Below are 12,279 nucleotides of genomic sequence, written 5' to 3'. Positions count from 1 at the left end.
ATTGAAGACACAAGTCATTTTTAAATGAAGTTACATTCATTTAGTGAAATCCCTAGTTCAATGTCATTTGGTTACAAATAAGTATATCAGTAAATGTCCAAGTTTATTAGCATCCTTACAGATTTCCTTACCTCTTATCTTCCAAGTTACAAAACTTGAGTTCTGCAGGAATATAAAAGACACTGCATTGAAACAGGTCACATATTTTCACATCTATACTTAAATAAATTGGCCGCAGTATTTAATTCAGGACAATAATGGTGATGTCAAGTGGAAAGATGCAATCTATTTACATTTCATTGGGTGCAAATGTCAATTTTAACAATGTTTATGCATAAATAACATGGGAATTTACATTCAACATATAAATATATATTCCAAAATACAATCCTCTCCATCCAGAGGATAGAATCTTGGACATCATGGAACAACCACAATTTTTTTCAGTCGAGAAACATACATTCAAGGTTGGGCACTGATATTGATGGATCTTAGGACTTCAGTCAGATGAAAGGTGACATAAATCCTGAGTTAGTGTAGATAGCAAGATCCTCCGCAACCTCCAATAATTTAGAGATCCAAGTCAACTTCTTACACGAAATTCTAAGACCTAATCCTTAGTTTATAATAAATGTGCAACTCACAACTGAATTAGAAATAATGATTTATTGCCAAATTCACCTTAAATAAAAAATTGCATTGTTAAAAAAATCAAGCAATTTATCAGATAATTCAAATTGTCTAGATCCACACTTAAAATTTTAAGTATTGCAGGAAAATTGGCTCATATCTACTCATTAGCAACTATCAATTACAAAGAATAATTTATTTTAATTTCCAATGATATATTTTTTAACTACCGTCTAAATATCACAACATTTAGTTACTGATTAAATCCAGATAGTTTGAAGCAAAATATTCATTTGTATCTAATTAGGGAGCTCTTCTAATGCTCCAGCCGAAATTTGCCCCAAGCTAAAATCAGATGCTGTCTCTTTTGTTCATTTGCTTAAAGTGAAACTATAAGTGCAATGTGTATGTATACACATACATACATTAGATTTCACAAATAATTCACTGATTGTGAAGCTTTTTTGGCCCATCTCCGGGAGAAAGTAAAATCCCTTATATTTACACCTTCTATTTAAATTCATGTTGAAATTGCAATGTATTCTTTCCACAAGAGGGAGATAAGGAGTAGTTCCCCCACCAAGTTTAATTTCATAAAATTGTTCCATCAAGCCAATTTGTATTTTTGACGATAACATTACAAAAATTTACTGTCAAACCTAACCCGCTGGCTCTGAAGGCTTTAGGACAAGAAATATGTCATAAATTTGTTCTTTTCTGATTCATTTGGCTCTGCAGTGCAAAGATTTTCTTTTTGAAAAATCAATTTACCAGATGATTTTTTTCATGCAATCGGCATTTCAAGCAAGAAAAGATAGATCTGATGAAGGGAGTTATGCAGATTGCAAGGAAAATTGCATGGATGGCAGCTGAAACTGAGAAAACAGCATCATCTAAGTAGCCAGAACACAATGTGCAGAACTGAGGCAATGCACTTTAAATTCAAGGTAAATCAGAATACAGGTCCACCACCAATTTTCCAGCACTGGTGGTCCCTCACCTCCTTTAATCCGGACAAAATTATGAGAGCACGCTCGATATCCCCCCTGGAGGCGGCCAATCTCGACCTCATCAGGACTTTCATGGCCGATTGGCGGGTTGAATTTGCCCCCCCCCCCGCGTCGGGATTATGGAGCTCTGGCCTAACAAGAGCTGGCAGATCCTTTCTCATAGCCGACTTCCGAGGCTGACTGTGCGGGCTGGCCGGTATCTCGACCCCCCTGGTAGCCTAGGCGAACTGTTCCAACTGTTTGACTCCTCTTAAGAGGCAGTGACCTCTGTTTGTCCAACGGATCTGGCGAAGCTCTGAAAATCAGTGGTGGGCCTGTATTTTCTTAATAGCACACCTAAGGAGTTGGGAGGATTGAAGAAATTCTAGTTATCACTGAAAGTACTGAAGTAATTTTTTGGAAATGTATTTACTAGTACTTGTATCCCATGGAGTGGATACTTTTTACAATGCTTTCGAACACTCCATATACAAATTACTATATAAATATACTATGAACATTGTCCCCGAGAAAAATAAAGTAGCGTGCCTTAATGACCACCTGACTTTCTCCATCATGAAATGCTTCGAGAGGCTGGTCATAGCACGCATCAACTCCAGCCTCTCAGACAGCCTTGATCCAATGCAATTCACCTACCTTTGCAACAAGTTCACCATCTCCATGCCCTACACGCATCTCAGGAACATCAGGATTACAAGGACACCTATGTCCAACTCAATATAATTCTGCCTTCAAAGCCATAATCCCAACCATCTTATCTCCAAACTCCTGGACCTAAGACTCAGCACCCTCCTCTGCAATTGGATCCTTGACTTCCTGACCCACAGGCCACAATCAGCAAGGATAGGTGACAAAACATCCTCCACAATAATTCTCAATGTCTTGTAAGGGTGTGTCTTCAGCCCCCTACTGTATTCCCTAAAAACTCTCAAATGTGCGGCCAAAATCTGCTCTAACTCCACTGATTACTTTGCAACACTGACTTAGTGAATCGGACCTCGAACAACGATAAGACGGTGCTGGAAGGAGATAGGGAGCTTAGCAGCATGGTGTTAGGACACCAAACTCTCCCTTAATATTAGTAAAAGGTAGCTAGTCATCAACTTCAGGAAACAGATTGAAGCTCACACCCAGTCTGCATCAATGGTCTGGAAGTGGAGATTGTCGAGAACACACGTCTACAGGTCAGGCATGTGAGTGAGGTAAAAAATACAAAAGAGGTAAAGAACTGAGCGCTTGCGCGAGGCGTACAGTGGGGGTAAAAAAAACGGAATTTTAAAGAAAATTTACCAGTTTCAAGTCTCTTTTAGTGCATTTCAAAGTAAAAACGGACATTACAAAATAATGTGAATGTCATTGTATACTAAAAACACTTAGAAGTAAATTCGCACATTAATTGATAATCAGCCCAAAAAAGGTGGTAATTGGCTTTCCTGCTGTGTTTTATATTTTAACCCGGTCTTATTTAATTTAGTTATATAATCTTGCACTTAAATTTAATATTCACTCATTACATTTCCACTACTGATTTTCTGGCAGCTTTGCTGGTTTATCCAGCCAGCCAAGGAAGTCGGCTATGGGGATAGATTTGCTGGATCCAGCTGGGCTGGAGTTCCAGAGCCCCGGCCACAGGTTGCAAATTCAATCCACCGATCAGCCGTGGAAGTCCCAATGAGGTAGAGATTGGCTGCCTTGCCCAGTCTAGGTGCCACTGTTTCGGGGAGACTTCCAGGGCGGGGGGGGATTTCTCGCAGAACCCCAAGTGACCTCTGGCGGAACCCCAGTGTTCATTACAAATTTATACATCGTTTATTTTTTTCCGATCCAATTTCTCCATTGGTAAACGCGATGTTGGCAAAGTGAAAGATGCGGAAATCACGCAAAAAGCGCGGAAAATTGATTTTAAAAACGCGGAAATCCGCGGAAAATTCACATGCCTGACAGGTAAATAACACCAACAATTTGACCCGTTCCAACCACACTGACATTGCAGCCAAGAAAGCACACTAACGCTTCTACTTCCTCATAAAATTAAGGAAATTCGGCATGCCTCCAAAGACTCTTAACAAATTACGAAGATGCACCATAGAAAGCATCCTCTCCAGGTGCATCACAACTTGGTATGGCAACCTTTCTGTACAAGATACAAAAGTGTGAAAACAGGCTTCAAGCTTCAAGAACTGCTTCTTCCCCACTGCAATGGGATTTTTGAACGTAACTTATATGCTTAAGGTGCATTGCCGTTCTTCCTTGTTGCAGCCCGTGCACCTTTTTCTAATATGCACTTTCTCTGTAGCTGTAACATTATATTCTGCACTGTTTCCTTTCACTTTTTGCACTACTCATGTATAGTACGATTGCAGTTACTGGATATTCCTGGATAGCACAAAGTTTTCACTGTATCTGGATACACATGACAGTAATAATCCAATACTAGTGAACAATTTCATAATCTACAGGGGACACAAAGGTGCAGAATAATGAGGTTCTTCTCACCCAAGGTATCACAAAATGCTGGAGTAACTCAGCGGGTCAGGCAGCATCTCAGGAGTGAAGGAATGGCTGTCGTTTTGGGTCGAGACCCTTCTTCGGACTGATGTCAGGGGAGCTGGACAAAGGATATAGGTGGAGACAGGAAGACAGTGGGAGAACTGGGAAGGGGAGGGGAAGAGAGGGACAGAGGAACTATCTAAAGTTGGAGAAGTCAATGTTCATACCACTGGGCTGTAAGCTGCCCAAGCGAAATACGAGGTGCTGTTCCTCCAATTTGCGGTGGGCCTCACTATGACACTGGAGGAGGCCCATGACAGAAAGGTCAGACTGGGAGTGGGAATTGAAGTGCTCAGCCACCGGGAGATCAGGTTGGTTAAGGCAGACTGAGTGAAGGTGTTGAGCGAAACGATCGCTGAGCCTGCGTTTGGTCTCGATGTAGAGAAGTTGGCATCTTCTGTTGGCAAAAAAGCACAACCCAACTATAGAGCTGGTGCTAATTTAATATTTAATATTTAGCAGCACTTACTACTCATCACCTCCTCCAGTCTGTTTCTCTTCCTAGCTATCTGTGCTCCATCAATATTGACCTCTTGAACTTCTGAATTGTAATCACCCCCATCTTTGGCAGTCGTGCTTTCACACACCATGGCAACAAGGTATGAAAGTCTCTTCATAAACCTCTCATCTATTCCTTTTGCAAAATGTTCCAATAAAATCTGCTCTTTAACTAAGCATTTAGTCATCTGCTGTAACTACTTTGTGGCTCAGATGCAGTATTTGTTTAGTTTAGAGATACAGCATGGAAAAAGGCCCTTCAGCCCACTGAGTCCACGCTGACCATCGATCACCCATATGCTAGTTCTATTTTATCCCAGTTTTGCATTCACTACCTACACACGATTAAGATTTACAGAAGCCATTAACCTACAAACCTGCACGTCTTTGGAACGCGAGAGGAAACCGGAGGAAACCCACACGGTCACTGGGAGAACATACAAACTCCACACAGCACCTGTATTCAGGATCGAACCTGAGTCTCCGGCACTGTGAGGCAGCAGCTCTACCGGCTGTGCTGCCCTTAATGTTTGATAATATTCCCATGAAGAGCCATTTTGCAAAATTGCATTGATGTATAAATGGAAGTATAATGTTATTAAATGACTAAATGACTAAAAGCAACCAAGGCCACAGCCAGCTTCTCACCTTCCTTCTCCTATATTCCCATCCTCACCAAGATAATCCAACAGAATCAAATAAAATGTTCTATTAAACTGAAATTCCAGTTTCCATGTTGGCTTGTGATTTCCTCAAATGCTTAAATTCATAAACATTTTTTGAAACTTCCTCCCTTTCTCTATTTTTCCATATCAGTTGTCATTTTTCAAACCTATCCCTTGGAACACTTAAATCAGCATTTCCCCCTATCCTCAATGGGCTTGCTTTCATTTATTCTTCCTTCGTTTTCGCACACCTTTCACACAGTTAAATGCAGTCACATAGGCAATACAAGTTTTGTTAAAACCACAAAAGACAAGTAATTCCATTATTTTCTTGTTTACGTATTAGGTTTATAACCACTGGGATCCAATGATTCCACACAACTGAGATCTTGCAATGAAGATGTACAATGAAGTAGTACTGGCACCCATGCATATGACAATTAATTTAAATCTTTCCCTCAGTAATCCATCAACCGGGTTTCATCAACATATCACAATGACAACCTAACCTCGCCTGTCACACAATATTGCCCGGACCATCTCTTCCCCAATCGCTTTGCAATTTATTATTAACTTGTTTTCTCATCCGCCTGTTCTGACAAAGCGTATTCAACCTAAAATGATAACTGCATCTCTTTGTTGAGCTTCTCCATCATCTTCTGGTTTTATTTCAGACATACATTACTGGTAGACTTTTGACTTACAATTTAAATCTTAAATGATTCCAGCTGATGATATGGCCATTGAAATAAAACAAGATCCCTCATGATCTTGTATACTTCAATAAGGGGCGGCACGGTAGCGCAGCGGTAGAGTTGCTGCTTTACAGCGAATGCAGCGCCGGAGACTCAGGTTCGATCCTGACTACGGGTGCTGCACTGTAAGGAGTTTGTACGTTCTCCCCGTGACCTGCGTGGGTTTTCTCCGAGATCTTCGGTTTCCTCCCACACTCCAAAGACGTACAGGTATGTAGGTTAATTGGCTGGGTAAATGTAAATATTGTCCCTAGTGGGTGTAGGATAGTGTTAATGTACGGGGATCGCTGGGCGGCACGGACTTGGTGGGCCGAAAAGGCCTGTTTCCGGCTGTATATATATGATGAATAAGTTCACCCTCAGCCTCCTTGCGCTTCAAAGAAAAATTCCCAGCTTATCCAACCTCTCCCTATAACAAGCCCACAAGCCTAGGTATCATCCGGGTGAATCTCTTCCTCAGCCTTTCCAATTTAATTACATCCTTCCTATAGCTGGGCAACCAGAACCTTATACAGTACTCATGTATGGTCTCGACATCGACTTGTGCAGCTGCATCATGATGTCCGAACCTTTGTACTCTATACCCTTCCCAATGAAGGCAAGCACGCCAAATGCCTTCTTTTAGGCTTTACTCTAGACTTGAGATACAGCGCGGAAACAGGCCCTCCAGCCCACGCCAACCAACAATCACCCTGTACACTAGCACTATCCTCTACACTAGGGACAATTTACAATTTTACCAAAGCCAATTAACCTATAAACCTGCACGTCTTTGGAGTGTGGGCGGAAACCGGAGCACCCAGAGAAAACCCAAGCGGTCACAGGGAGAACGTACAAGCTTCGTACAGACAGGCGAAGTCAGGATCAAACGCAGGACATTGGTGCTGTGAGGTAACTCCACCGCTGTGCCATCCCTTCTTCATGACACTATTGCCATTTTCAAGGAACTACGCACCTTTACTCCCACATCTGTTCCACAGTACAGTCCAGGCCTCTAGCCTGATCCAATTGGCCAGCCACAATTCTCTAATTTCATTCATTTAGGTTATATACAAAATTGGAAATCAGTGTTTAGTCTTTTTGCCAAACCAAGAGAATGTTTCTTTTAAAATAAATATAACTGATCACAAAGGGGACATCATCAGTCGTACAACAATTGATCTCAACACTTTTGGGCTTAAAGGAGGGGATAGAACAGTGGGAAGAGTGAATAAGGGAGGATTCCCACTTAACTCTACCAGCATAAAATAGTCTGCTGATGCACATGTTCAGCCAGTTCATTGGCTATATTTAAGAGGGAGTTAGATGTGGCCCTTGTGGCTAAAGGGATCAGGGGGTATGGAGAGAAGGCAGGTACGGGATACTGAGTTGGATGATCAGCCATGATCATATTGAATGGCGGTGCAGGCTCGAAGGGCCGAATGGCCTACTCCTGCACCTATTTTCTATGTTTCTATGATATAGCTTTATATGCAATGTACTAAAGGAGGCCCGAGACCTGTTGAACCATAAGCACAGAGAACACAATTTCAATCAATCAGTACATCTGCTGTTGTGCTTGCAATAAAGCAATGGCCTTTGAAATGCTGTAGGGTTTTCTCACTGGACAGTGCTAAATTAGTCAGTCCCAGCAGCTCAGATGGAGGGGGAGTGGGAAGGTACGAATGCTCATTGGGCCAGTGTGATTTCCATGCTGGAAATTTAGCGGGTGCAGAGATTGGTAAAGAACAGGATGCTGGCCCTTCCTATCCAATGCAGTCAACCTGGCTACAGATACTCACACTGAATGGCTGGAAAGTTGCCAAAGGGCTGTTGGTACCTATGGATCCAAACCCCAAGAATAAACACCTTAAGCACCATCTGTAAAGAAGGGAGAGAACAGGGAAAATAGTACACACTCAGCATAAGCATTGCAAATAGAAATCCACAAATTTAATTTGTTGTTATTATTTTTTTACATTTCCTAGATCTACAGCAAAGGAAATAGACCTTTTAATCTATTTTTCTAATTCACCCAAATAAGCCTACTATTCTCAAATTTCTCAAAGCTCTTAGTAAGTGCGTGCGTTGCCTCGGTGACAAGAAACAACGCCAGCCTTCCATTGCTTTCTTCTTTCTCTTTTGGTTTCCAAGCTGAATGAATTCAGAGATTTAATTAACATTGGCAAACAGTTAACCACCAGATACACAAGGAGCAACGCATTGTTAGTCCACTATTTCTGAGCAAGACTTCATTAAAAAATATTTTATTCTGTTCAAAGGGAAACATAAAATCAGGACATTCTGCATACCTGTTTTAGTACACCAAAAAGCATACAACTACAATCAGAATCACTTCACTGATTTTACACCTAAATTGTTATTTAGTAGCCATACAACCAGCAGCCTGACATTCTAGACATCGTACAATGCAGTGCTCTCTGTTTGAGCTGGCAGCTGCGGAAATATCCAAGTTATTTAGCCACACCAGTGTTACTAATGTAGTGGTGATGTCAGTGAAGTGTCCTCATGAAGAACAAAATGAAGCTCATTATGATTAGCAGGTCAGAATCTAATCCTGCAAAGCCTGCTAATCCCAATGCACACTGCGCAGTCCTTAAAATAAATTATAATTCCACCTCAGAATTCTGCATTTACACAGTAGAAGCCACAAAACATCAGTGGCTCTAATTCAGATGTGTGCCGAGTCATTCAGGGTTGCAGTAAGGCACTAAAATTGAACTCAACATCCTGGGTTAAGGAGGGAACTTGGATCAAGAGGGGGGGGAAAAGAGTCCAAATATTGGGCTGATGTGTACACCACGCAAGAGCAGTATTGAGTAAGCTGCCATATCCACTGCATTTAATGAGAATACTCACACTGACTAACTGGGCTCCAATTATGAGCCATTTCAACAAGGTACTTTCCAGTAAAGGAAATAAAACACATAATCCAATTGCATTGAGCAGCAGTAGTCAGGGAGGGGAGAAAGAAGATTACAATACCAAATGGGAAAAGATTGTAAAATAACGGTTATAAAAAATACATTCAAATTAGTGACAGTTTAAATATTGCACTGCAGAACTATCAAATCAGCAAAATACAATTTTCAGTTCCAAATGCTTGCAATTTTATCGTAGTCCAACAATCTAACAATTAAGGACCAAAAATGGACAAAAAGATTGGATCTCAACTACAATTTATCCCATTCAATGAAGGTGCTCATGAGAACAAAAAATCTACCGCAACATATACATCACCAGACCCTCATCAGAAAAAAAATAGCATTAAAAAAATATACACTAAATTTCAAGATCAATGTACACTAACTTTGAAATTTAATGGATCTCACCCACTCACTTTAATTAAGATGAATCACATTGAAACAGTTGTTAGTTCACTAGTAATTTCAACAGCGGCAGTTTATTACCATATTTTGTAAATAACAGACAGTTATTTTTATACATGGAGAAAGGAGATGCAGAAATACTGAAGAGTTCATTTTGGATGCCTTTTGAACATCTGCCTCACTGATGACAATTTCAAAACTGTAAATAATAGATGTAAATAAATTTCTATTGCAATTGAGAAACCATTTACAATAACTGAATTCGGATCACGGAGCAAAATAGTCTTGCTTCTGAAGAAAACCCGCACATAAATAAAAATGAAAAATGGGGCAGAGTTCTGCATCAATTTGAAGAACCCGGCACTACCAATTCAAATCGTCCAACCTGTCCTTCCTGTGCAAGCTGACTCATAATATCATCTACACGCACTTTTCTGCTTACAACCAAATAGCGCTCCCTTCCTTTCCCGTAGGACTTACTCTTGAGACCATATTTGGCAGCCATTTGATGGATTTGCATACGCTCATCATTGGTCAGCTCTTTGGAAAAGGTCAGCTCCTCCTGCTTCTCTGAACGGGCATAATTTTTGATAAGATCTTCTATATCTCGTTTGTTTAATTTAGAACCACTCTTGTTCATATCTAAACCCAAGCCCTCCCTCTTAAACTGTTCTTTTACAGTGATTGGCTCTGAAATACCCTCCCCCTCTTTTCCCAAACCACCCCCTTTCCAACCCATTTTTCGTAAAAGCTGATTGCCAATGTTGTCTTCTGTGATCTTTTGTTTAAGAGCTTCTTCGGCGGAACGTCCAAGAATTGCATTTCGAGAGATGGCAGTGCCAGTGTTTCCCGGCTTGCTTGATTTTACAATCGGCTGAGTTTCCCTCAGTATATTCAAAGCCTTCTCTGCCGCCGTATGCTTCACCAACTTTTTGGTTCCATAGGCCTCGGCGATAAAATGGTCTTCTATAAAAACGCGGCATTGCCAGACTTGACTGGGGGTCAGCTGAAACTTGTAATCCACGGTCATTCGATTGAATTGAGCTGAATTGTTCAGAATGCACACGGCATTTTTTGCAGTCTCCAGAATGACAAATTCCATCCAGTTCTTCTTTTTGTGATCCTTTGAATTCCGAATGCTCTGTTTGCTTGTTTCGTTGCTTTTATTGGCTGTATCTTTGCTTGGGATTTTCTCATCTGGCTTTTTGAGGGCAGGAGGAATGTCATTCCGAGGTGTGTTTTTTTCACACAATATTAGGTCATCGATGCAACTGGTTTTACATTTGCGCTTTACCACGTCGACTACAACATCTTTCAGGAACAACTTTAAGGCTTGTTCAGACGCCCTATCTCGAGCTCCAATTTTGCTGCCAGCATAACCAGTAGATAAGTAAACACCCTGACACCTCAGTTCACAAGCATAGCCATCTGACAAGACTTTCTTGTTTTTTGGTACATCAGCTGGAGGGATCTCCTTCAGCGACACATAGAAATACTGAGGGTTAGTTTTACACGTCTGAATGCAGCTGCTTAGCACGTCGCTATGGTTTAACTGGTTATTGAAACCTCCGATTGAACTAAGTTTCCTCGACACAGATATCTGGAGCATATTAAAAAAATTCTGTCGGCTCTTTACCGCAGACGGAGAAAAGCCGCCAGACGGAGACTTGCTTGATAAAGGTTGCAGAGGTTCGGGAAGTACAGATTTGCTGGCATTTTTCTTGGAAGATTTTCTACCTTTTGACCGTTTGGTCTGAGTAAAACCCAGACCCTTATATCCTTGTTTGTTGCCAACCGGTATCTTAGAAAAGTCCGGCCCTTTCATCGTTGGATAAAGATTTGACGCGGGAATGGAATGATAAGCCTCATATTTTGCTGAATAGTTCTGATGTATTTTTGACATGTATGTGCTTAAGACAGTTATCCCGTTAATGCAGTTTCCACTTTTGTTTTCATTTGTATCTGTGAAGATACTTTTGTACAAAGTGTCATAATCAAATGTTGAATTCTCAGAGGAGGCGGGGGGCATTGGCCCATTTGAACTTTTGCTAGATTTATTTGATTTTTCATCAGTGGGAGAAGAATCTGCTTTCACAGAGTTCTCCGCAGGTTTAGTCAGAGGATTTGATGGGAGACCATCTTCATCTAAATCTGCCCACCTTCGAGGCTTGTCTAATTGATTTAACCTTTTCTTTGAATCATCATCATTCTTAGTGCTGCTACTAACAAATGCTACCGGCTCAAAACGAAATTTGGGACGAATCGAAGGAGGTTTCCGCTTTGCTGTTGGATTTTCACCTGAAATCACAGATGAAAGAAGTTAGGTAACATTTTCAAATACAGCTTATATGCATGAACATATAATTGACTTTATTTTTAAATAATCAAATCTGAAAACTTCCATTCACGAGACCCAAAGTTTATCTAATGGCATTAATTTGCTTATATTTCACTTAATCATAAGTTCATACGTTCTCGGAGCAGAATAAGGCCATTCGGCCCATCAAGTCTACTCCACCATTCAATCATGGCTGATCTTTCTTTCCCCCACAACCCCATTCTCCTGACTTCGCCACGTAACCTCTGACACAAATTTAACCTCATGATAGATCAAATCTCCATAACTTAAAAAATGATTTGTACATCAGCAGAGAGACCTGCCAAGGTACTTTCAAAACTTGTGTCTTGTAGTCAAGTTGTAAGGGCCTGCTTCAATACCACTTTTACAATTAATTTCCCAATAGACCTGGTGTATTCAATGCATTAAAATGCAACAAGATTCTTCTACAAGCTGCAGAATTTAATATTTAACTATAACACATGGTAGTTCTGCATAACAGTT

The 12,279-nt window shown here is 40.7% G+C and overlaps 1 protein-coding gene across 4 annotated transcripts in view; it reads right to left on the bottom strand.

The window, feature by feature from the left end:
* nkrf (NFKB repressing factor) overlaps window positions 1-12,279 on the bottom strand; it is a 52,321-nt gene continuing 40,042 nt past the window's right edge. For 3 of the 4 annotated variants that reach the window (XM_078412163.1, XM_078412162.1, XM_078412164.1), the window contains exon 3: window positions 6,256-11,735. In XM_078412163.1, coding sequence (XP_078268289.1) covers window positions 9,781-11,735 — 1,955 coding nt within the window. In that variant the 3' untranslated portion in view covers window positions 6,256-9,780. Of the gene's footprint in view, window positions 163-6,255; window positions 11,736-12,279 lie in introns of those variants that run through there. The other variant, XR_013548146.1, reaches the window with a different exon arrangement.

Source organism: Rhinoraja longicauda, chromosome 15, assembly GCF_053455715.1.
Source record: "Rhinoraja longicauda isolate Sanriku21f chromosome 15, sRhiLon1.1, whole genome shotgun sequence".
NCBI lineage: Eukaryota > Metazoa > Chordata > Chondrichthyes > Rajiformes > Arhynchobatidae > Rhinoraja > Rhinoraja longicauda.
The sequence above is the reverse complement of the archived record's forward strand: the minus strand, read 5'-3'. Positions and strand labels throughout refer to the sequence as shown.